Source organism: Epinephelus fuscoguttatus, linkage group LG7 (assembly GCF_011397635.1).
Source record: "Epinephelus fuscoguttatus linkage group LG7, E.fuscoguttatus.final_Chr_v1".
NCBI lineage: Eukaryota > Metazoa > Chordata > Actinopteri > Perciformes > Serranidae > Epinephelus > Epinephelus fuscoguttatus.
Window position 1 is genome coordinate 18,521,013 of NC_064758.1, and position 25,354 is coordinate 18,546,366.

At 40.9% G+C, this 25,354-nt stretch overlaps 2 protein-coding genes across 2 annotated transcripts in view; both read right to left on the minus strand.

The window, feature by feature from the left end:
* LOC125892157 (taste receptor type 1 member 2-like) overlaps window positions 1-25,354 on the minus strand; it is a 94,758-nt gene that overhangs the window by 57,956 nt on the left and 11,448 nt on the right. Inside the window, exons 4-5 of the mRNA XM_049581953.1 lie at window positions 3,600-3,806; window positions 1,800-1,920 (exon numbers count right to left, since the gene is read on the minus strand). Of these exons, the coding sequence (XP_049437910.1) occupies window positions 1,800-1,920; window positions 3,600-3,806 (328 nt within the window). The remainder of the gene's footprint in view (window positions 1-1,799; window positions 1,921-3,599; window positions 3,807-25,354) is intronic.
* LOC125892159 (taste receptor type 1 member 1-like) lies at window positions 14,828-22,411 on the minus strand. Its single transcript, XM_049581956.1, has 6 exons — window positions 20,724-22,411; window positions 20,195-20,492; window positions 19,319-20,044; window positions 18,373-18,579; window positions 17,896-18,016; window positions 14,828-17,759 (listed from the first exon to the last, which is right to left on the minus strand). Exons 1-6 carry the CDS (start codon window positions 20,894-20,896, stop codon window positions 16,834-16,836), a joined length of 2,451 nt encoding a protein of 816 aa, XP_049437913.1. The 5' UTR covers window positions 20,897-22,411; the 3' UTR covers window positions 14,828-16,833.

Consider the following 25,354-nt stretch of genomic DNA (forward strand, 5'->3'; position numbering starts at 1 on the left):
GATCACCAAGTAATGAGATAATTGGGATTAATTGTTAGTGAACCATGAATGTCTGTACAAACGTACTCCAGTATCCAGTATACAGTAACACATATTTACATAGTTGCTACTGGCTGATTGTTTTGGTATAACTCTGAATGAGACCTTGAAAGTATTCCTGCGTGTTTTTGTGCGATTGAAAAATGATGATGTAACATTTTGGGAGGAAATAAAACAACAGAAAGGAGTAGAGACTGGAGAGTACCGCCGGAGCGTTAAGTGTTTGGATGTACTTGCCATGATAAAGAATGTACACAGTGGCAAAGACGATCCAGGTGAGGATCAGCAGGAGCAGGCAGAAGGTTATTGCTTTGGCCTCATTGTAGTTTTTTGGGAGGTCTTTACCCATGTAGGAGAAAATAAAGCAAAGGGAGCACAAAGATAGAACCAAAACCACAGAACCAGAGGATGCTTTGAGATTAATGTCACAACCAAGTATGATTTTGTCTGGGGATGAAAATTCATGGTAAGGTCTGGGGGGAGCATAAGTATAGCCAATAATAAGTAAGACTGCCTGTGTAACAAATGCCACAGTGATGACCAGCCATTGTACGTGATATTTCATCCACCAGCTGCTGATCTTGTGGAACCTGACAGTTATTTTGAAAATGCAAACAATCTGAAAAGAGCGCACAACAAAACATGCTAGACAAACAGTGTAGAACAACAGAAATGGTAAGAACCTTAAGATACAGAAGGAGGTTGTTGGCTTACCAAAGTGAAAGAACACAGTGAGACTACACAGACTGAGGCAGCCTAAAATCAGAAGGCTAAGGTTTAATTTAGAAAAATCGTCTGTGAATTAAGACATAAGAAAGATAGTGTAGAAAGCAGTGTAAGACATTTAATCTGTGATATTGTATGTATTGGAATTAGTGTTTTGGTTTCTTTATATGATCTTTAGCACCAACTTGTGGTTATTGTAAGTACTTGCACTGAGAGGAAGGGAGCTCATAGGAAAACAGGATGCAGTGAGCATCCCAGTGTGACAACCTTCATAATCCTTTGCCTAAAAGACTACAAAACGGCTTCATCTGTATGTCATACACTATTTACATTTATATTAATATGTTTAAATAACAATTTCTTGGATTTGAGTACAGTATTTTTGATGTTTGCTCAGTTTGTTACAAAACTACAGTACTACAAATGTATGTATGAGTACTTGATAGTTCAAGCATTCTTACTTCTGTAATTGATGTTTACTGTTGTAAATTCATCAGTTATCACATATTTTGACATACCTACAAGTGTTAACATTAATTTGTCATTAATATTTTCTCAGTAGCCTTTTCTCTAAGTCTTCCCAGAGATGTTATTTAGTACCTAAAAGGGTATTAACTTGTTTGTGTTCTGTGTTCTTTGGGCAGTTTACAAAACGAAATATTTTGGTTCATTGAATCCTGCCAAACACAACAACCTGTCTGTTCCTTTAAAGAAAACTAAGCTGGAAAATATAATATAAAGCTGGCTGTACAGCTAAAAAACACGTTGCCTGCAACAACTTTTAGTGAGGACAGCATATTGTGTATTTTCCTAAAATGAGCTTTTACCTCATGTCAAACTTGGTTTAAAGTTAACACTGATATACTTCAGAGATAATTGCAACAATTAAAATATTTATTGCTGTATCTTAATTGGTGTGTGCATTTCTGAGTGAATATGGAAGCCATAGAAAAGCTGAAAAGTCTGAAATTAGCTCCCATCAATCAGTCATTTTCTTTTTTCTCATTTCCTTCCTCTTATGTATAATAATTTACCTGTGCTGTTGACATAAGTCCCGCTGAGACAGATTTCACAGTCGAAGCAGCATCGTTGGAGTCCATTATACTTTTGTGCATATCCAGTAGGACATTCTGGGGAACACACTGAAGTAGGCACCTGTACAGGAGAATTATTTAGCAGAAAAGTAAATGAAGTAAGTGATGGGGGCAAATGATAGAGAAGTGGCAGTATTTAGTATACAGCTTTTTAAAATTCTGAACAGGTTTTGTAATATGGAATCAACACTGAGTTTCATATCTAGATGTCAACAAGTGACACCATGAACAACCACCTTTGGTTCATGTTCCTGACATTGGGTCTCATTAATGAAATGTTAGTGAATCTGTGAGTAGATTTGCACATTAAAAACCTTGATACTAAAAAACAACACCAGATATATGAACACTGGATTTGATCATAGGCATGTGTGTATGTTCATGAATACCAATCAATCATAAACTGACAGCATGCTCCTGCAAGTCAGCAATCAGCATACATCCCCACCCATAATTAGCCAGTGTCTACTATGTATGGAAGTGGTAATTACTATGAATAGGTTCATCCTGTCGACTTGCGAGTATGGGGCAAACAAAGACAGAGAGTGAGAGAATGGAAAACTTCTCGGACGCTGAGACTTAGGTTATAATAGGTGAATGAGAAGAGATACATTTTTTTTCTTCTGTTAGTAGTGGTGTGACTATTTCTTTTTAAAAGATTATATTTTAGTTTTGAATTTGACCCATGGCATCAATTCTTAATTAAAAGTATGCCGTTTGCCCGACAACTGCATTTGAGTCGGCGCTATCCTGTGAACACCTAGTGACTGTCACACCCCACTTCACAGTCTTACCCCATAAAATGAAATGCAAAATATTTTCTTGTTTGTACAGATTCTGTTAATTATGAAGTCGTATTTCCCTCTTAATTGATATCCCCCCTCTCGATCCCTAAACAATTTCTGTATATTTTGTGGTAGAAGGTTATTATTCACTTTGTACATGATTTGTGCTGTTTGGAATTTCACTATGTCTGTAAATTTTAATAACTTTGACTGTAAGAAGAGTGAGTGAATATGATCCTGATAGCTGACATTATGAATGACCCATATTGTCCTTTTTTTGAAGAATAGTTAGTGAATTGATTGAACTCATATAGTTATTGCCCCAGATCTCTGCACAGTAATTGAAATATGGTAAGACAATGGAACAGTATAGGATGCGGAGTGATTTATGATCCAGAACCTGTTTTGCTTTGTTTAAAACTGAAATGCTTCTCAATAGTTTGGTTTGTATATGTTTGATGTGTGGTTTCCAACTGATTTTCTCATCTATTATCACCCCAAGGAATTTATTTTCATGAACCCTTTCAATCTGCACCCCATCTATCTTCTTATAATACTGTTTAATATACCCCTTTAATTAATTTATTCCTTTAATATTGTTTTTGTTATCGTCTAATATTTTCCTATAATAATCTTTCTTGCTTGTCCTTATAATACGAGTTAACATATTTTTACATCTTTTATATTAATTTTCTGCCTCTTTAGTTCTCAGTCTTCTGAATTCTCTGTATCGTGTATTTTTCTTTTTGCAGGCATTTTGCAATCCCTTTGTGATCCACGGCCAGTTGCTATATTTCAGTTTTCTTATATATTCTTTAATTGGACAGCTTTTGTCATATAATTACTTAAATACCCTCAAAATATTTCATCATCTCTGCAGAAGTGGGTAAAGCAAACAATATATTTTTAAATCAACATCAAGAATATGAATTATTGTCAGTAACAAACAACTTACTTCTCCGTTTGTGTGCCACTGAATTTTGCTTTCGTTGATGAAAAAGTTAAACGGTGGATAAAAATTATAAAAGCCGATCTCCTCTGCATCACCACTTTGGTTCCAGAAGACTATAGAATAGAATCCGTAGCTGGGGTCACCATTCTCATCGAACTGAATACTGTGGTTGAACAGTGTGAAGTTTGACTTCTTCAGCTCTGCAAGAACCTGATGTGGATGCACAAAGTACAGATTATTGGAATGTGTTCACGGTGAACAACAGAGGTGTTGATTAAATAAGTAGTGTGATGCCCCCACTTTACCTCTGATCACTGCACAATGCATGTTGGTTAGGTTTGTGTCTGACTTCAGCCTGACTTGCTCTGAACTCATGCAAAATTGGACAAAAATAATCACTTGAGATTGAGGCGGCTGTATTTTTTTGAGCCAGACCCTGCAGTTGCTCTCTACTGACTGCAAGACCCAGAGCATGATGGGAAATGCCCTGCTCTCACCTGATCTAACAGCTGATTTGTTTAGATGTTGAGTGTTGAATTGGAGAGATTTAGATTTTGTGTCTGACTTGGAGGTTTATTCTGATAACAGAATACATGTTGTGGCTGATGGTGACTTTAGTAGCCAGAGTGACCAAATAGATTCCTATTACAGATCATACTATACATAGTCTGTTGTATATTAAGACTTGTGGTAAGTACGATGTGTAAACAATTGCAATTTAAAACACGTCATTGTGAAACATCTGCAGTTGCACCAAAACTATTTGGTTAGGTTTTGGCACCTCTTGGTCAGATTTACAAAAAAAGACTATAGTTTTAGCCAATAGCCCTTTTTATGCAGAGATGGTGCTTCAGAATCCCTATTTTATGTCTCCTTGACATTTTTACACAGAACCAAATAATAATGGCATCATTCCGCTCCAGTGTGTGATTATGGAAAGCATCCTGGCATCGCAGGATCAAAAGAAGCATGACGGAAGTGACATGTAACACAACAACATCGGCCTCTAATGTGACATTAAACACACACGTTGACAGCACTTTATAAACAATAACAATGGCAAAACATGGCAACAAGAATCATTTGCTGTTCCTGTTATATGGAGGGTGATCTTGTCCTCTGCTCGGAGGGTAAGGAGCTCCCAAATCTCATTGTTTTACCAATATGCAGTTATTTATGGCTGATGTTCTTCTTCTTTGAGTTAGCCACTAACTGCTAACAGCTACTTTCATATCACCTGTGGTGGGTTTCATGCACAACGTGTCATCAGAATGTCACATGTGTCCTGCCATTGGTCCCATCTTGCTGGCTGTCCTGTTTATAGAGCTCGTAAGTTGCGTGTTTCCGTTTCCGGTACATGGGACCTTAAAAATCGATTTCTCATAATGTATTTCAATGGCTAGATGAAAATTATTTTCTGGTCCCGTTTGAATTGTGCCATGAATTTCACATAGTTGTTTGTGAATTTTTAATATATTTTTTCGTGCAAAGAAGGCTACAATTTAGCAGGAAGAAGTTTGATACTGTTAGGTTTTGTGTGAGAGCGCTTTGTGGACTACAGCTCTTCTCCGCTCTCGACGCGTATGATATACGTCACCACTTGCACTCGGAACATGGCTGTGTCTCTGGTACACTTCACTGCCTTCTTCCAAGGAGAGGACAAAAGCCTTAAGCGTGGTGAAAACCACTACAAGTCTGTTCTTGTTGGAATGGTGACATTCGGGTACGAAACACACCGTCATCTTGATCTGATGGCTCCGTAGATTGTGGCAGAAGACGCAGCAGCAGCACAGTGAGTTGAGAAGTGGAGGGAAAGCGTGATGACGTGACATCACATAGGCGAGATGTAGTCTTTCTCATTACATTGTTTCCACAGCCTTTAACTGAAGAATCATACAATAAACTGTCAAACTCTTAACATGAAAAAATATTATTTAGACCCACACAAAACATTTGTGTAATCCAAGGCATTTAATGACTGGAACCAGAAAATATTAATTTTCTCTGCATTGACTCCCATTCATATTTTCCGAGCCTAGAGGTCCGATGGGGGTCTACTGGAAGGGGCGTGACTTACGAGCTCTATACAGACACCGTTTGGGCGCTATTACTACCTTCCACGGGGGTTCAAAGACGAGACAGACTGTCTCCTCATTCCACAATCGTACCATAATCACAATCATGAACTCTAAAAATCAGATAGTGAGAATAAATGAATGATCAAGTTATCTGTATGCTTACCATGTGTGGGTACACTGTAATGTTGTTATTACATCTGCCAGCTCCACATTGCAGGACATTGTGTAAGGCGTGAGCGATGGCGTATACAGCAGTATAAACAGGAAAGTTAAAAGATGGATCTGCAGCGATGACATCTTCTGCACTCAGGCTGCTGCAGTTGCAATCCTGATTACAAAACGTGTTTTGCTCTGTGTTTTCACAGTGAGCCTGGCTTCTGGAAGAATGGATAAAATCACTGAAACCAGGAATTGTCATTCTTGGCTCAGCAACCCCAATTACAGTCCCAATATTTTTGATTCCTTTCTTCTTGGGGAGCTTCTTGTTTAAGGACCAGGCATCCACTGCTATCCACACTTTGTTGGTGATGTTTAGTTGTATTGCTGACTCGATGAGAGCTTCAACAGTCCATTCAGGAGCAAAAACAATAATGACACCTATCCTCTGTGCCTCTATCTGTTTGAATAGTTGAGAGTGATCTGTGTCGTGATTCAGGGCTTTGGTGTACGGAAGGCAGATCTCAGTGTCCTTTATCCTTGATTTATCTGGTAAGAATATGCTAAAATACAATGATTGGCAAATTTACCATAGGAATGAGATTCATCATGAAGAGAGGGGCCACAGTCCGTGCCTCAGTGCTTGTAGAAGCGCCAACCAGTGCTATCACTTTGGACAGATTCTTGTGTGGTTCACCCCAAGGTTGGATCAAGGCGTCGATGGAGATGAGGTTGAAAAAATCTGGGAAATTGTGCGTATCTGAGCAGTGGTCAAATATCTCATAGCCGAGAGATACATTTGGCAGGAGGCTGGTGGAGTTATTGATTTCCTCTACAGAGAATCTCATCACCTGAAATCTTCAATAGCTTGAATTAAGTAAGTGTTCACTGTGGGGAGAGGAGGGACAGGGAGAATATGAGAATTAGTTTCACTGTTCAAGAATAAGGCAACAGTATTGTAAAGTCCATCCAACCATGGACATCTAAAACAGGATTTCATGGAAATCATATTTTAAATAGAATGTGCTCCTGGCTATATCCATTGAGCTGACGTATGAGGCAGAACTCTTAATGATATAATCAGATACAGCAGGCGCTCTGCATTAGTTTCATAAGGTATGCACTCGGATTTATTTTAAGACTCACCTGTAGCAGCTGATGGCTCTTGGTCTGTCATGATTAACAGGGTCGCTATGATGAACATCAAAAACTCCACCCAACATGTAATCTCCCTCAAGATGAAACTCCGAGGTGCATTGAGCCAAAGCATGGAGAAAAGTTCCCAGGAGACACAAAGAAACAAGAAAATGTTTCATTGTTGTAGTTATTATTTACCAATCCGATGTGTTAGCCTCTACTGTTTGTAAGTTATGAGACACTGGTGAAGGCTACACCTCAGTGATCAGTTCCATTAACTTGAAAGACAGTACACAAATCAGTATGCAAAAATACTGCAATGACTGTTCCAGAGTCTGTGCGATGTACACACGCAGGGTTTAACAGTAATTATGTGAATGGACGTTTATTGTTCCCATCATGAACACATGTAGTAAAGCTGAAGTTCCATGTTCCTGAGCTAAATAACCAGCTCAGATTTTAAACTTTTGTTTTATTTAAATTTGTGCCACAATCATAAGACTATAAAAATTTGAAATATATTTATGTTAAAAATTCATGGAAGACACTTTCCCTCTGTTAAAAGATTTGGGGTTTTTAGTTTACCTTAGCAGCCCAGCTCAAAACAAGTAAGGCTTGTAGTGCCCATTAATTTAAGGAGACAGTTTCACTCATCTTCCTGTGACAGGAAGTCACCTTTAGGAAATTCCAGTGGAGTGACACTGTGGGCCCAGATCAAATTTTTTAGTTGTTTGTCTGTTAGCTCTCCTCCATGAATACCTAATATGAAGCTGAGACACCTGTTTGAAGGGACACAGTGTCTTTTATTAGCATTTGGGGTGGGAAAAAAAGAACCACTCAAGTTTTGTTTTCTAATTGTACCAAAGACTGCAACTTCTTTTTCAGTGTGGTTCCTCCTTGGTGGCTTCATACTTCCCCCATGGGGTTTAAAAAAGCAAAAAGCAGCATCAGCTGCTCACCTACTAGTGAACAAATGCGGACCAATCATCATATTTACATCAAATGCCAAACTAATTGTATTTTGTCTAATTGTATTTTTTACGTTACTGTCCTGCGTAAAAGAAATTATCACAGCTGAAATCACAGCTTGTGTTCATGGTGTATGATGAAAACATTAGCTTCCAGACTTTTGCATTTGGTTGCATTTATAGTATTTTCTGTTTAATCCAAAAAACACTTCCTGGATAAACTGCAATGTTTGCATGACTCCAGTACAGCTGCAGTGTCAGTGTATGCAGTGCATATGCTACAGTCTGTCAGTCAGTGTATACTTTTTACATTGATCTGCAGAAGACAAGATAAAGAACATTGCAAGAACAGGCCAGAACGCTGGCACCTTTAAGGCTTCAAAAAATGTGAAAATCATAGTGATAACGATGTCTTTTGTCACCGAATGCCTGACAAGAAAAGTTACATAACTTCAGTTAAAACAGTGCAACCACATTTGTGACATCCTCAACTCACACCCACCATCTGAATGTGTCATGTATGTCTAAGGATATTTCATGTTGGAATCAGTGTGGGGAGAGTGACGAATATACTATTCAGTACCCTACTTTTATCGAGAAATTTTAAAAACAACACAGTCATTCAGGGGCGTTTCTTGGGACTGAGAACATTGGGGGCTGAGCCCAGAACCTTATAGGGAAGTCTAGGGGATCCTACCTGGGAAAAAAGCTCTATGCTTTCTTGAGCCTTATTGTGTTTTGTCTACAGCGAAATACTGCCAACATGTACTTCAAAATGTGTCAAAATAAAATTGTATTATATTGATAGAAACAGGATGATGCACTTATAGATAACACAGGAATTAAAGCCAAAAAAATAAATATTTTGTAAATATTTTGACTGAAGCCAAGTCATATTCCCCCTCAATTTTTAAAAAATGTTAGAGGTTACATGATTTGCGATTTTTAGTTTGCTTTTTTTTTTAACACCAGACCATGTGAAAAAGTTGAGTGATGATGCCTACAGACTATATCAGGAGCCATATTTTCCCCAAAAATGCACATTACATGAGTCGGTTTAAAGGCCAATTTCCACCAGATGCGTGTTGGTTGCGTCTCCGCCGGCACGGCAGCGGAGCCGATAGGATTCCATTCTAGTCAATGTGTGTGTTTCCACCGGCTGCGGCTGTACTGCGTTCCAGCTCCGTCTCAGCTCCGGCACTCCGGAGCCCTCCGCAACAGATACGCAGGACTTCTATTTTTGCCGGACGCCGGAGCACAACGCAGCAATTCAGCACAGAGCAGATCGTGCGGGGCAGGAAGTCGTGCACAGAAACACGATAAAACATCCGGTTAATTTTCAAAATAAAATACACAGTGTTCACGGCGGATCATATTTCCCTGCACTACACCTTAAAAACTACATAATGGGCAGAGGCAGGCCTGAAGTCAACAGGTCAGAGGTTTTCAGACGTCATTTCACCCCATGAACACCATGGACGAGGAGATATTAATCATGGCAGTACACCGAGATGTTTTCCGGCGGAGCTGCACCGCACCGCACAGCAAACGCAGCCGGTGGGTATTGACGGACGGCGGAGCACGCAGCGGATAACCAGCGCTGCCGTTCCGCAACGGACACGCATCCGGTGGAAATCCGGCGTAAGGCAAAATGAGATAGAGGTGCTCGGCAACGCTCGTCAACCCTTCGGAAGTCCTCGGAAGTTTTATTGTGAAAGCTCAGCTTTCACAATAAAAAGAAAAAGGCCAACACTTCAACCCACACAGCAACGTTAGAAGGACATAACAACAGTTACGTAGTTGTGTGCGGTATCTTTGGTAACTTATGTGAGAAAAATATCACTGAATTTATGTGTGGGAAAAGTCGCCAGCCGTACCGAGCCTTCAGGGATTTTCAGCCCGCCTAAGAGCGTCTATCACCGGGGAGGACTGTCCCGCAGCTCCGCCGGCACGCCCCCCTAACACTACAAGTTTCACATAATTTTGAAGGAATAAACAGAATTTAAATTATTCATTTACCTGTTTCTGGTAACGGCTCCCCGGAGACGTGAGCCTCAGCCGAGTCAGCCTCCTTGTTTTTGAAAAAACGTCTTATAGCCATGATCTTTCGTGTTGTTGCTAAAACGTCTCCCTCCAGCGCGCCAACGGTTTAGATACCGGAAGAGCCTGGTGACGCGAGGCTATCAGCCAATAAAACACGGATGCTTCACGCAAACCCTCTCTCTGATTAACCAGTCTCGACGTCATCCTGTGTTGCATTCACTGAAAATGGAAAACTACAACTTCTTTAGTGGCTCGTTAATGTACAGTTATCATTATTTCTTCTGAAGTTGAATTATCCGGGGCTTAAGAAAAAACGTTCGGGGCTAAAGCCCCGGATGCCCAGGCCAGGCGACGCCACTGACAGTCATTTATTTGAGCCACATGGAAAGGGGAACCAAAGATTATCTTTTAATACACTATGCAAATGCCAGCTGCATGACTGATGCAAAACAACTCTCCTTTCTACCAGCTATAGTACACAAGAGGACAAAGAGTTTGCATTAACAAACTCAAAACTGTAAACAAACTGTTAATAGTCCAGCACAGAGAAATGTGGACCTAATGTTCAGCATTTTTGTCCATTAAACCATTTTTTAATGACTAAAAGATGTCAACTTACTTTTTGAAAATTTGTCAAGCCAGGCTAACAAAAGTCTAAGATTTTACATGTAAAGATCATGCAGCACAGTGCATTCTGGTAGATGTATGTTTTCTACCTCTTGAGCAAAGGCAAATGCCACAGCCCTTTTCCTCCTTTTTATCTTGTCATGTAGCACCAGTTCCTCCGAGAATTGCCACCTTAATGTGGTGGAGGGGTTTGTGTGTCCCTGTGAACCTGGGAGCTGTGTTGTCAGGGGCTAATAGCCCCTGGTAGAGTCTCCCAAGGCAAAGTGGTCCGAGGGGAGGGACCAGACTAAGAGTGATTCAAAAGACCTCGATGACACGAACTTTTCGGGAGGTGAGCATCTCGCCTGGTATGGGGACACTGGGGCCCCCTCCTGGAGCCAGACCCGGGGGGCAAGTCATGGACTGGCCATAACGAACACCATGTTCAAGCACAGGGAGGTTCAAAAGTGTACCTGGTACCAGAACGGTCTAGGCCAAAGATCGATGATCGACTTTGTGGTAGTTTCATCAGATCTACGGCCATGTGTCTATGACACTCGGATGAAGAGAGGAGCAGAGCTGTCAAGGGATCACCACCTGGTGGTGAGTTAGATCAGATGGCGGGGGAAGCAGCCAGACAGACCTGGAAAACCGAAACATGTAGTGAGGGTGAACTGGGAACATCTGGCTGAGGCCCCTGTCCGTGGGGTCCTCAACTCCCACCTCCAGAGTCTGAGTGGTACATGTTCAAAGCCTCCATTATAGAGGCATCTGCTAGGAGCTGTGGTCAGAAGGTTGTCAGTGCCTGTCGTGGCTGGTGGACACCAGCAGTGAGGGAGGCCGTCAGGCTGAAGAAGGTGGCGTTTCACGTCTGGCTAGCACAGGGGTCTCCTGAAGCAGCGGACAGGTACCGGTTGGCCAGAAGGGCTGCAGCTTTGGCGGTCACTGAAGCAAAAACCCGGGTGAGGGAGGAGTTCGGGAGGCTATGGAGAAGGACTTTCAGTTGGCCTCAGTTGGCCTCAAGGAAGTTCTGGCAGACCGTTAGCCGACTCAGGAAGGGAAAGCAGGGCTTGTCTCAGGCTGTACTCAGCAGAGAGGGAGAGCTGCTGACCCGAACTAGGGACATTGTCAGGCGGTGGAAGGAGCACTCCTGAACCCAGCCATCATGTCCACCGTGAACGAGGCAGAGCCTGAAGACTTGGGGGGCCTCTCGCCCATATCCCTGGCAGAGATGGCTGAGGTAGTTTAAAAGCTACCCAGTGGCAAGGCACTGGGTGTGGATGAGATTCGCCCTGAGATGCTGAAGGCTCTGGACACTGTTGGGCTGTCTTGGCTGACATGCCTTTTCAGTGTCACGTGGAGGTCGGGTACAGTGCCTAGCCAGACCATGGTGGTGTTCCCCATCTTCAAAAACGGGGACCAGAGGGTGTGTTCCAACTATTGGGGTATCACACTGCTCAGCCTCCTGGATAAGGTTTGTGGACTTGGACAAGGCTTATGACCGCGTCACTTGGGGGTTGGGGGTGGGGTGTCTTGTGGGGGTTACTGCAGGAGTAGAGGGTGCCAGGCTCGCTGCTATGAGCCATCCGGTCCCTGTATGACCAACGTGAGAGCTGTGTGATGGATTGGCGAGTCTTTCGATTTACTGGGTAGTGACCGAAAGAATGAGATTGTAGATACAAGCAGCGGAAATGAGTTTCCTCCGTGGGGTGGCTGGACTCAGCCTTAGAGATAGGGTGAGGAGCTCGGACATCCGAAGGGAGCTCGGAGTAGAGCCGCTGCTCCTTCATGTTGAAAAGGGGTCAGTTGAGGTGGTTCGGGCACCTGATTAGGATGCCTCCAGGGCACCTCCCGCTGGAGGTGTCCCAGGCACGTCCCACTGGTCGGAGGCCCTGGGGCAGACCCAGAACACGCTGGAGGGATTACATATCTTGTCTGGCCTGGGAACGCCTTGGGGTCCCCCAGGAGGAGCTCGAAAGCATTGCTGGGGAGAGGGATGTCTGGGTTGCTGTGCTTGACCTGCTGCCCCCACGATCCGGCCCCAGATAAGCAGATGAAAATGGATGTGTGGATGGATGTAGCACCAATTTCAAAGGAATTTGCATCTTTTTACTGCATAGACAGTACAGTGTGCATAGTACAGCAGATATGGTCAAACAAGCTTATCGATGGCCCACATGAGGGGTAGCATGTTACAGCACGAGTTTCCCAACTATTTTAGCTCAAGACCAACAAGAGAAATTTGGTGTCCCCCCAGGACCCAGTCTTACAATTGTATATCATGGATTGCCACAAAATATATACATTTAATGAAGTGAAGAGGACACAAACATTTATATCAAGATGGACAGTCAGTGTCTAACTGATTCAAAATCAAGACATAACCCGACACACACACACACACACACACACACGCAGATTAGTGAAGCATGGATCTAATGATACTCTATCAAAAGCCAACTATTCGCAGCTATGCAAAATCTAGTGTCAGCTTGAGTGTAATGTTGTCGTTGTAACAGTGGGGGTAGTTTGTGTAAATGAACTGTGGTAAACTTCCCTCCATCTTACCAGCACCCAGATCTCCCTGCTCATCTCTCAGCTCAAAGCAGATGTTTGCTGGCTCTAGGGTTGTTACTTCAACTACAGATTGTATGTTTGGATTTTCGTATGCCCGTCACGACAGACATAAAGAGTATAGAAGCGGATTGAGAGAGAGACTCACCCATCTCTCTTCTCTCTTCCTCAAACACAGACCAAACTCAGTTCAGTGCTAACCACATATAAAACAAGATTCTGTTGCTGTTTGGCCCATTTGTCACGTAAAATGTCATCAGAAACATATTTTACTGCACTGTTCGGCTGTAATATGGGAATATGTGAACAAGAGGCAGGCGCCATACTATTATTGTACTGTTCTGTAACTGTTATTGTACTGTTCTGTAAAAATGCTGGGAGAATATACTGAGATCAAAAACCTAAACAGTGCTGATCAAATTTGAACCAAGATTCAGTTACATCTTTGCTTATATTTCTCACCTCAGATGTTTTTGGAAACAAATTTTAGCTCACATTTTAATTGTAAATTGAGACTGTTTATTACCAACTGGCCGTCAAATTGTTTGCAAATTGTTTCCGGTGCAGTGCAGTGCAGTGCATTCTGGTAGTTGTATGTTTTCTACCTCTTGAGCAAAAGCAAATGCCACAGCCCCTTTACTCTTTCTTTCTCTGGTCATGTAGCACCAATTTTAAAGGAGTTTGCATCTTTTTACTGCATAGACAGTACAGTGTGTATCCACAGTGCATGGTTTAATGCATAGTACATGTAATTAGCAGATATGGTCAAATGAGCTTATATATGGCCCACAAGACCAACAAGAGAAATCTTGTGCCTCAGGACTGTAGTATATCATGGATTGCCACAAAATGTTTACATTTAATGATGGATAGTGACAACAAACTATAAATTAAAAATGTATATGAAAGGTGAATGTGTATATAATGTTCCCTTTGAAGAGTTGACGGAGAGGATATTATCATTAAAAATCACCACTCTCACCTGTCACCACCACATTAAAGTTAGTCAGGCACACACAGAGTTTCTAACATTTGTCCGTCAGAGTAATTTACACACACTTAACTGACACACACTTAACCAAAGCTCCCTAAAACAGATGACGCCACTAAACCAGATGACAAAGCATCTAAGCTGAACAATCCAGCGTATTAACAAAAAAAACAGTGGGCCCAACCTCTCAACGAACCCCAAAACTGCTCCTTAGACCCAAACAGTCTACTTCATATCCCTATAAAGAAAAAGAAACATATTGATACAAGCACCAAGAAAAAGTGGTGGCTTATAGTGGGGCTAAGTAGTCTTTATTTATGTCTCCAGGTTAATGAGGTAAAGCTCTGAATATCTGAACAAAGATGTGCACACAAACTCCCCAAAATCAATATCTGTACACCATTACCTCCTGATTTAATTTCAATAAAAAACTTGTTACACTGTTCAAGGTGTGCCAATGGTCAGTCCTGTAGACAGCGTCACAGTGACGTGGCGCCCTCATGTGGTGACATAAGTGTTAAACTACAAAAGACTGTTGAACAGAGAGGAAATCACACACATTTCATTTTAAGTTTTTATTGAATCACTCTTACGGTCATATAACCATTGTACATAAATATGTAAATCAGCGCAGGGCTTAACAGAGTTAACTTTATGTCAATGAACACTCAGGCTGGTTAGTGACATAAAATCCAAACACATTTAAAGCATATGATTAAATACAGTGTATATTGAAAATAACAGTATTATATATTGAATCTATATGTCAGCAACATTGTCAAGCGAGGCCAGAAAGGCTGTGCATAGAACGTCATGAAACTGTAACTTATCATGAATTACCATGTTAAAATTAGCTGTAGCACAATTGGCTTAATCATTTTGACAGTAACCATTACAGTTAATATTCACTCCCTCTTAATGAAACCTGCACGATTGACAATGTCATCAAACCAGACTCAGACAGGAAACAGCGCCTTAAAATAAAAGCTCTGTGTCGCAAATTCACTTAAAAATAAAGTGTGTATTTTACAAAGTTGACATGTTTGCGGCCCATTTGGAATGGACTGCATCCCAATTTTGGACTGTGACCCATCAGTTGGGAACCACTGCTCTACGGACCTTGCATAACTGCCATCCAATAGTTGCTGAGACATTAATACATTTAGTAGCACTAGGGATAAAATCCAGGGACCACCACGTAATAGGATTCATTGTAGGGAACCATGAATGTCTGTACAAAGTATTGTCCCATTCTATAGACTGTATAAAATCATGGACAAAGCTACTGTGACATCACCCATTGGTTTGTGGTCTTCTGTTTTGAAGCCTCAAATTTGGCATTTTGGAGCCAGAAATGACCATGTTTGGACGAGAGGGTGGAACTGTGGAGGAACGCGGTATCTGACTCATAGACTGTGGTGAGGCTTTACAGACAGCCTGTAACACAAAATGGCCACTTCTTTAATTATGCATAACTCTAAGTAAGACTTAAAAAGGGGACTTGGATAAAGATTCACCCCAGGCACAGTGGTCATGAATGGGAAATTTAGCTACAGAGACCACAACTGTTTTTTCCATCAGGCTATAAAAATATCTATTGCAGTTGGGCATTTTAATATGGGGTTCATAGGGACTGACTCGCTTTTGAAGCTAGCCTCAAGTGGCATTTTGAGGCACTTCCGTGTTGGCTTCATTTTTCAGCTCAGGTGGTTGCTGCTTGTCCCAATCCAACAGGCAGACAGTGAGATATTTCACACATATTAAGTGAAAATTTTGACCTGCTGGCGGCACTAGGAGAAAAGTAGTAGGATTCATCATCTCTGGGCCAACAATATCTCTACATCTACTAGATGGATTAACAATGTTGGGAATGTTCATGGTTCCTAGGGGATGTATCCTAAAGACTTTGACATTCACATTTGTAGTTTTCAATAAAGTGCCTCAACAACCATTGGATGGATTGCTATGCAGTTTGGTGCAGACATCCATGTCCACCTCAAAAGAGAAAAAAAGTAATTACTTTAGTGATCCCTTACAACTTTCCATCTGGTGTTATCATAGAGTCATTATTTCAGTTTTCTAACACTTTGGTTTATGATTAAATTGCTGTGATGACATCCCCGTCAGCCTCAGCTGAACTTTGTGTTTGGAGCTACTTAGCATATGTTAGCATGCTCACAGGCTAAAATAAGATGGGGACCATCATAAATATGACACCTACTGAGCATCAGCATCAGTCATTGCGACCACGTAAGCATGCTGGTGTGAGCATTTAGCTCAAGATACTGCTGTACCTATAAGTAGGCTACAGTCTCATAAAGCTACTAGCATGGCTGTAGACTCTTAGTCTTGATAAGTTCCACAGTCAGAGGCTCTGATCAGGATTAAGAGATGCCAACCATTCCCAAAACAACAGTATGAGTGCCTCTTGTTGAAATGTTAATCACTGTTTATTGTTACAGCTAATCTCAAGAATCTTATTAATACACCCCTCACTAAAACAATCAAATAACCAATTAAAAATATGCATGACATGATTAGGTTGCGACAAAACAGAGACAAAGATTTAAACTACAATGTACTTATTCTGACCATCTACAAATTATTATCACTTCATTTTAAGTATTCAGGAGGCTTGAAGAGCAAGAGTTCTGTATACAGATACACACATTTACTTGAAGCTGCTACGACCTGACTGTCATGGTATAACTCTGAATGAGACCTTGGAAGTATTCCTGCGTGTTTTTGTACGATTGAAAAATGATGATGTAACATTTTGGGAGGAAATAAAACAACAGAAAGGAGTAGAGACTGGAGAGTACCGCCAGAGCTTTCAGTGTTGGGATGTACTTGCCACGATAAAGAATGTACACAGTGGCAAAGATGATCCAGGTGAGGATCAGCAGGAGCAGGCAGAAGGTTATTGCTTTGGCCTCATTGTAGTTTTTTGGGAGGTCTTTACCCATGTAGGAGAAAATAAAGCAAAGGGAGCACAAAAATAAAAGTAAAGCCACAGAACCAGAGGATGCTTTGAGATTAATGTCACAACCAAGTATGACTTTGTCTGGGGATGAAAATTCATGGTAGGGTCTGGGGGGAGCATAAATATAGCCAATAATAAGTAAGACTGCCTGTGTAACAAATGCCACAGTGATGACCAGCCATTGTCCATGATATTTCATCCACCAGCTGCTGATCTTGTGGAACCTGACAGCTATTTTGAAGATGCAAACAATCTGAAATGAGCGCACAACAAAACATGCTAGACAAACAGTATAGAACAACAGAAATGGTAAGAACCTTAAGATACAGAAGGAGGTTGTTGGCTCACCAAAGTGAAAGAACACAGTGAGACTACACAGACTGAGGCAGCCTAAAATCAGAAGGCACATTGGTCCCCCAGCAGATCTGACAACAGGTGTGTTGTAGTTGATGGCAAAGAGAACAGACATGGCTAGTGTGAGGCCCACCAATGCCCAGGCCCCGATCATGATCAGCATCGCCCCACTGTCTGTGAATGGGATGTACTCCACCACCCGCAGATTGCATGATGTACTTCCTGCTGCAGACCATTCTGTCTCCTTACAGGCGATGCACTTGTACGGATCCTCTGTTTTACATGAGAGACAATTTGTCAATAAAGCTAAGGTCCACTTTTGAAGGCCGTAAATAAAGAGAGATCAAACAGTTTAGAAAGCAATGTGTGTTATTTAACTTTTAGTCAAACACTGCAGCTCTCACATTACCTGTGCTGTTGACATAAGTTCCATTGGAACAGATTTTACAGTTGAAGCAGCATCTGTGGAGTCCATTATACTCTCTTGCAGATCCATTAGGACATTCCTGGGAACACACTGAAGTAGGCACCTGCGCAAGAGAGAATTATTTAGCAGAAAAGTACATGTGAGTGCAGCAGAATGCTGTAAGGGGTGGAGGGATGTGATAGGGAAGCAGCAGCAGCATTTAGGCCCATGTGGCTTTTAAAAACACCTGAGCAGGGTTTGTAATATACACTGAGCTTTATATCTAGACGTCCCTGTAAATGAGACCATGAGCAGCCACCTTTGGCTAATGTTTCTGATGTTGTGTTTTAAATAAACATATCTTTGTACACATATGCACTCATTCACACACACACATCCCAGCAGTAGTGGGAAAACCAAAACAGTGATTTTAAGTCAACATGGAAAATGTAAATTCTAGTCAGTGAAAAAACAACTTACCTCTCCTTCCGTGTGCCACTGAATTTTGCTGTCATCAATGAAGAAATGGAACGGTGGGTAAAAATCATAAAAGCCAATCTCCTCTGCATCACCACTTTGGTTCCAGAAAACTATAGAATAGGATCCATAGTTGGGGTCACCATTCTCATCAAACTGAACACTGTGGTTCAGAAGTGTGAAGTTTGACTTCTTCACCTCTGCAAGAACCTGATGTGGGTAGAGAAAATTAAGATTACTTTCATGCGTTCAGAATGAACATTGAGGGTGTTGATTAAATAGGTTTTACGAGATATTCCTGTGAAATAGGGTGCTGCAGTGTGACATATTTCAATGTGGCATTGACTTGTAGTAACTTGTTTGATTGATTGATACTGCAAAAGTTCAGTTGTTAATAGGGATAGGCACGAGTACTCGAGTACTTTGTTTGGACGTCAGTAGTTTATTTCTTGTTGTTGGCCAATTTACATTCCTAGTCTTACATTTTTTTGCAAGTACTAGAGTACTCTATGATAATTTAATGTGAGTAATCAAATGCCCTTCCCTAGTTGTTAAGGAATTGCTGGTGTCCTGATAACCACTAAAGGATGACTATAGCCCACGCAGGAGAAATTACCACTGCAGAAGGCAGTACATTCACAATGTCCAACATCACTTGTCATGTATGTTTACGTAAACGCCAGCATACTGATGACGAATCAGGGTCACAGGGGAAGTTTTAAACCGCTGCCCTTTTTATATGTGTTTCAAGGGGCAAGGTTGCTCTCAAATGAGGGATAGGGGTATAAATATGAAATGGGATTGAGCCTTTGTTTGCAAGCGTTATAAATATATTAGCAAACATAAGTATTTTGTATTATGATTGATCACTTTCAAATAGGCTTGTCTGTAAAATAAACTTGTCAGAAGCAAAAAATCAGACAGTGAAAAAAATGAATTATCAAGTTACCATGTGTGGATACACTGTAATGTTGTTATTACATCTGCCAGCTCCACATTGCAGGACATTGTGTAAGGCGTGAGCGATGGCGTATACAGCAGTATAAACAGGAAAATTAAAAGATGGATCTGCAGCGATGACATCTTCTGCACTCAGGCTGCTGCAGTTGCAATCCTGATTACAAAACGTGTTTTGCTCTGTGTTTTCACAGTGAGCCTGGCTTCTGGAAGAATGGATAAAATCACTGAAACCAGGAATTGTCAGTCTTGGCTCAGCAACCCCAATTACAGTCCCAATATTTTTGATTCCTTTCTTCTTGGGGAGCTCTTTGTTTAAGGACCACGCATCCCCTGCTATCCACACTTTGTTGGTGATGTTTTGTTGTATTGCTGACTCAATGAGAGCTTCAGCAGTCCATTCAGGAGCAAAAACAATAATGACACCTATCCTCTGTGCCTCTATCTGCTTGAATATTTGAGAGTAATCTGTATATTGATTGAGGCTTTTGGTGAATGCAAGGCAGATCTCAGTGTCCTTTATCCTCTTTATGAACAATTCCCGGCCATCTTTGCCATAATCATCATCAATGTAAAGGAAAGATACCCAGCGCCAGTCGAAGTGCTTCAGAATCTTAACAACCATTGCCATGACATTTTGACTGGGATGCACTGTTCGGAGGAAAGATGGAAAATTCTGTTTTCTTGAAAGGACAGAAGTAGCAGCTCCATAACCGACCTGTTCAAAGAGTAATAGAAAAACCATGATTATGTTCAGTGACAAGAAATTTTCAAAAGTTAAAAGCTATTTTAGAAGTATGTCCAGCTGTTTTAATCAATTGATCTAACTGGTAAGAATATGCTAAAATACAATGATTGGCAAATTTACCATAGGAATGAGATTCATCATGAAGAGAGGGGCCACAGTCAGGGCCTTAGGGCTTGTATAAGTGCCGACCAGTGCTATCACTTTGGACAGATTCTTGTGTGGTTCACCCCAAGGTTGGATCAAGCCACTGACAGAGATTAGGTTGAAAAAACCTGGGAAATTGTGCATATCTGAGCAGTGGTCAAATATCTCATAGCCGAGAGACACATTTGGCAGGAGGCTGGTGGAGTTATTGATTTCCTCTACAGAGAATCTCATCACCTGAAACCTTCGATAGCTTGAATGAATGAAGGGTTTACTGTGGGCAGAGGAAGGACAGTGACAGAGTGTTTTCTAGGACAAGGACTTTGATAAATAAAACATTTTATTGTATTTTATTATTTATGTGCTACTATTTTATTGTTTATGTGCTGCTACCAGTAACAATTTACTTTAAAAATGAGGCAAAAACTCTTTAATGTTACATCCGTCATCAGTTACACCGCGCGTTCTTGATCTATTATTCCCTTAGATTTATTATAATACTCACCTGGAGCAGTCGATGGCTTCTGGTCTGTTATGATAAACAGGGGCGCTGTCATGATGAATATCAAAAAGTCCACCCAACAAATAATCTCCTTCAAGATGAAACTCCGAGGCGCATTGAGCCAAGGTATGGAGAAAAGTTCCCAGGAGACACAAAGAAACAAGAAATGGTTTCATCGCTTTAGCTGTTATCTGTCAATTTGATGTGAACGCTAACGGTGTCAGCCTCTGTTTTTAGTAAGTTATGAGACACTGGTGATGACTACACTGCATAAGGTGTCTGAAATAGATAACTATAAATCTTTGCAGGAGAATATACAAATCAGTATGCAAATACAATTTCAAACCTGCTGCAGTGTCTTTTTGATGTACACAAACAAGTCATCATGATCAGACAAGGTAAAGTCTCATCCTGAAGTCTGGTAATACTGGAAATTACATGTTCCTTGTTTCAGCCAAATAACCAACTCAAGTTTTAAACTTAGAATGTGTAAATAAGAAACATATTCATGTTTAACAGTCTAATTCAAAATTAGAAGGAGAGGAAGGGTGAGTGGGAGATTTTAACTAGCGACAAGTTGCCTTTGTATGTCTTCTTCCCATGTGGGAAGGGTAGGTATCTTTACTTGACCATATGCTGGATAAGGTGGGAATGTAAAAGAAGAGATTTGGCAACAGATATTTCTAGGATTAAAAAAAAAATTGTCCCATTAAATCGGTAAGCACAATGATTATTGGTTTTATCAGGAAGATTAAAAAGTGACCCTATTTGCTTTGGCTATGAATATGCTGGTCAAATCAGCTGAAATAGAGTATAGAAGCCCCAAAACCAGGTCCAAAGTCCAGCAACCCCCCATTAGAGCCTTTAGGGATGATCTGACAGTAACAGCCATCAGTCCCGGAAAACAGATGGATCTTCCAAGGCTTGGAGAAGCTAATCACATGGACTCAGATGCGCTTCAAGCCAGAAAAATCGAGGTCCTTGGTTCTGAGAAGAGGTGACAGACCAATTTCACTTCTCCCTTGGTGGAACCCAAATCCCATCAGTCACAGAGAAACCTGTGAAGAGCCTCGGGAAAGTCTTTGACTGCACCCTAAAGGACCCGGCCTCCATCAGAGCGGCAAACCAAGAACTGGAGGGATGGCTGGCAATTACCGACAAATCAGGCAGACCAGGAAAATTCAAAGCCTGGATTTAGCAGCATGGCGTCCTTCCTAGGATATTGTGGCCACTGCTGGTACATGAATTTCCACTCTCCACAGTGGAAGCCCTAGCAGCTGCAGAGAAGGCCTAAAGATGGCTGTGGGTTATTAGGGACAAGCAGTGGGCTAATGCCTCTCGGACACAGGCCGGGAATTGATCACTCCCGGTCGGGTCGCCTGGGTGAGGGGGTCTGAAGTTGAAAGACCCAAAACCCCCATGACCCCAGGTACTTCAACATTTGCTTCTGGAATTTTGCATTTGTCTAAAGCAATATATTTTCGGTGTAATCCAAAAAAACACTTTTTGGATAAAGTAAAAATTATTAATAAATCTCTTTTGTGAACTGATTGAGCACTGATAAATATGAATCAAGATTTACTGCATTGCCTATTTCTCACCTTAAATGTTCTCAGACAGTTATTTTAGTGTACTGTTTAGCTGTAAAATGAGAAACTTTGTGACCTGATTGCCATGTTGGATACAGTTTAACGGAAGTATCAAGCACTGGCCACCAGCTGAACGAACACTCTCATTTTACAGCTGAAGAGTACACCAAAATGTTTCTGAAAACAATGGAGGTGATACATGGGCACTGCAGTTATAGAATCTTGATTTATATTTTATCAGTGTTGCCTGGGTTGACAGTCTGACTGAACTTCACAAAGCAAATGACATGAGTGGCGGCTGCGTTAGAGACTCCTCTGCTCTGATTGGTTGTTGCTGACTACACTACAATCTGATTTTAGCAAAAGGCCATTGGAGACAGTAGAAGGGGAGGAGGGGCATGATTTTTTCACAGACTGTTTCATGTTATTTTCATGAAAGTTACCAACTGTATCTGTGAGCTCCAGACCTCAGCTGAATTTGGTATTGAATAATGTTGATGTTGCGTAAGTAAAGGGAATAAAGCTCCTTGGTATATTTTTAGATGGTAAACTGTCATGTTAAAGACACACTGACTCGCTGGTGGTAAAGATGCAGAGAAACATATCTATGGTGAAGAGATTCTCTCTGTTTTTGACAATAGATTGTGCAGACCTTAATGCTTTCACTCCTAGATTATTTTGCTGGCTAAATGTTGAGAGGTTAAAAGCATTGTTTCTCTCTCTTTTTTTAATGAAAATGAATGTACTGAAAATTCTGATTGCTTCTACAGTAAGCTCACATTTAGCTCTGACACTAACTCATACCTCAGTAGACACTAGAAGTCACCATACACTTCCAAAAACCAGAATAAATCTACAACAATGTACTGTACCGCTGCACTGTACATAGCCATGGTTGAATAGAACTCTATTCCAGATCATATTTTGGAAACACAGAATCAAGCAGGGGCAATTCTAGGATCAGATGTTTAGGGGTGCTGAGCACCCAGAGAGCAGCCCAGCCAGGCAAGATAAACTTCACTGTTTTGTACATTTTAACGCAATTTCATTCCCACATTTGTGAAAGAAAAGCACAACACTTTTTGGGAAAGTCTCTGACTAAACCATCAAATCTGATAAAGGTTATTTAAATGCTGAGCCGCAGCAAAAGAAGAATGGATTGGAATTATAAAAGAAACATATCGTAACCCTAATTTCTAGGGGAAGACAACTCATTTTGATACAGCAGCTCCTCAACATACACATAAACAGTATGTATGTTTCTGGAGTAAACCAGCCCCCTATAGTGAGTACCAAAAATACCAAAAATGGACCTTGGACTTATTTTTTGGACTTTTATTTGAAATGCAATGCATAACATGTAACATTAACACATTAACAGTAATTGACTTTTTCAATGTTTGTCTCTGCCTTTTTCCTTCTTGTCTGAATTATATAATACAAATACATAAATAAAAATACACTTCAAAAAAGAAAAGTGCTTGAAATCTACAAAATAATAATAATAATAAATACACACAATAGGAGTTATAATGTTAATGGGCATCCAGTCAGTTAGCTAGTCAGTAGCACCTTGGCTTTAATATTAACACATGCACATGACACAACAGCTAGCTTCTCTCATTCCAATTCAAACAGAGGACAGTGGTACTGACCACCTGTAACGTTTTGTAGCTAGAAAAAACGTCAGCTAACTCCTACCTAACAACATAAACAGTGACCTACGATTAAATGCAGCAAAATTGAGGACTGGTAATGATATTAATGTGTTGGTATTGAGTGGTAGAAGTAAAGAAACGTGCCACATATCCTGGTTTCAGCCAGGTACTTACACCACTACTGCTTACCCACTCTGGAAGGCAGCGCATTGCTCTGTGCAGATAGAGCGCTCAGAGTCGGCAGAGTCGGGGAAAGGTGGGAGGGATGGGGTGGATCAAACCATTTTTGAGGAAGGGGGATTGTTAAAATATTATGTTTCAACCAAGTACTGTATGGTTTTGACACTTTTCTACCTTGTTAAAAAGGGACATACAGTGAAAACATTTTTAAAAAAATCTCTCAAATTTTAGGGGTGCTGGGATCCCAAAAATGGGCTAGAAACGCCTATGGAATCAAGCAAGGTTTAAAAAACAAGTGAAGCAGCACCTCATGAAGCATAAATTAACAACATCCCCAGCTCGCACCCACAGTCACTTACTGGCTGTGTCATGTATGTCTTGATGTGGGGAGAGTAATGTGAGGAGGGGATTTATGAGTTCATACCATGAAATTAATCCATGTTGGAAAATGCAGGAGAGGACACATGGAAAACAAATTTGTGCACCGATGTGTCATACTATCTCAAGTTCAGGTAACGTAGTGAGTCTTAAAACAGCTGATAAATAAACTATTCAGTACTCTTATCTCACAATTCTGAGAACAATAGAGTCATTTATTTGAACCACATGAAAAGGGGAACCAAAGATTATCTTTTCATACACTATGCAAATGCCAGCTGCATGACTGATGCAAAATAACTGTCTTGTCTACCAGTGAGAGTATACAAGAGGGCAAATAGTTTCCATAAACACACGGCAGTCGTTCAAGGTTTAGCACAAACTGTAAATGGTAGAACACAGAAAAATGTGAACTCAATGCTGAATTAATAGAATTTTTTGTGATGACTACACTGCTTAAACATGTTAACTTACCTGGTGAAGGCTTGTTGAGCCAGGCTCAAAAGAGTTAAGTTTTTACAGACAGTAATGCTATAGAGATGATCTGTAGAGGACAGGACAGGGATGAAGTAGATTAAATTTACCAAATACATGCAGTTTAATTGAATCCAATATCTTTGGTATATACTGAAATGCTACCTGAGTTCTGCATGACTTCAGCTTAGACTGTGCAGGTCATTTGAAAGAATATAATTTGCAGCCCATGAGCTGGACTCTATCCAAAGTTGAATTCAGGCAACGTCCTGATGAAAGGGCAGAACTTCTCATTCTGCTTGTTGGGAAGGGACGAGCCCTCGTCTGCAGGAGAGAGATATAAATGTTGTATATG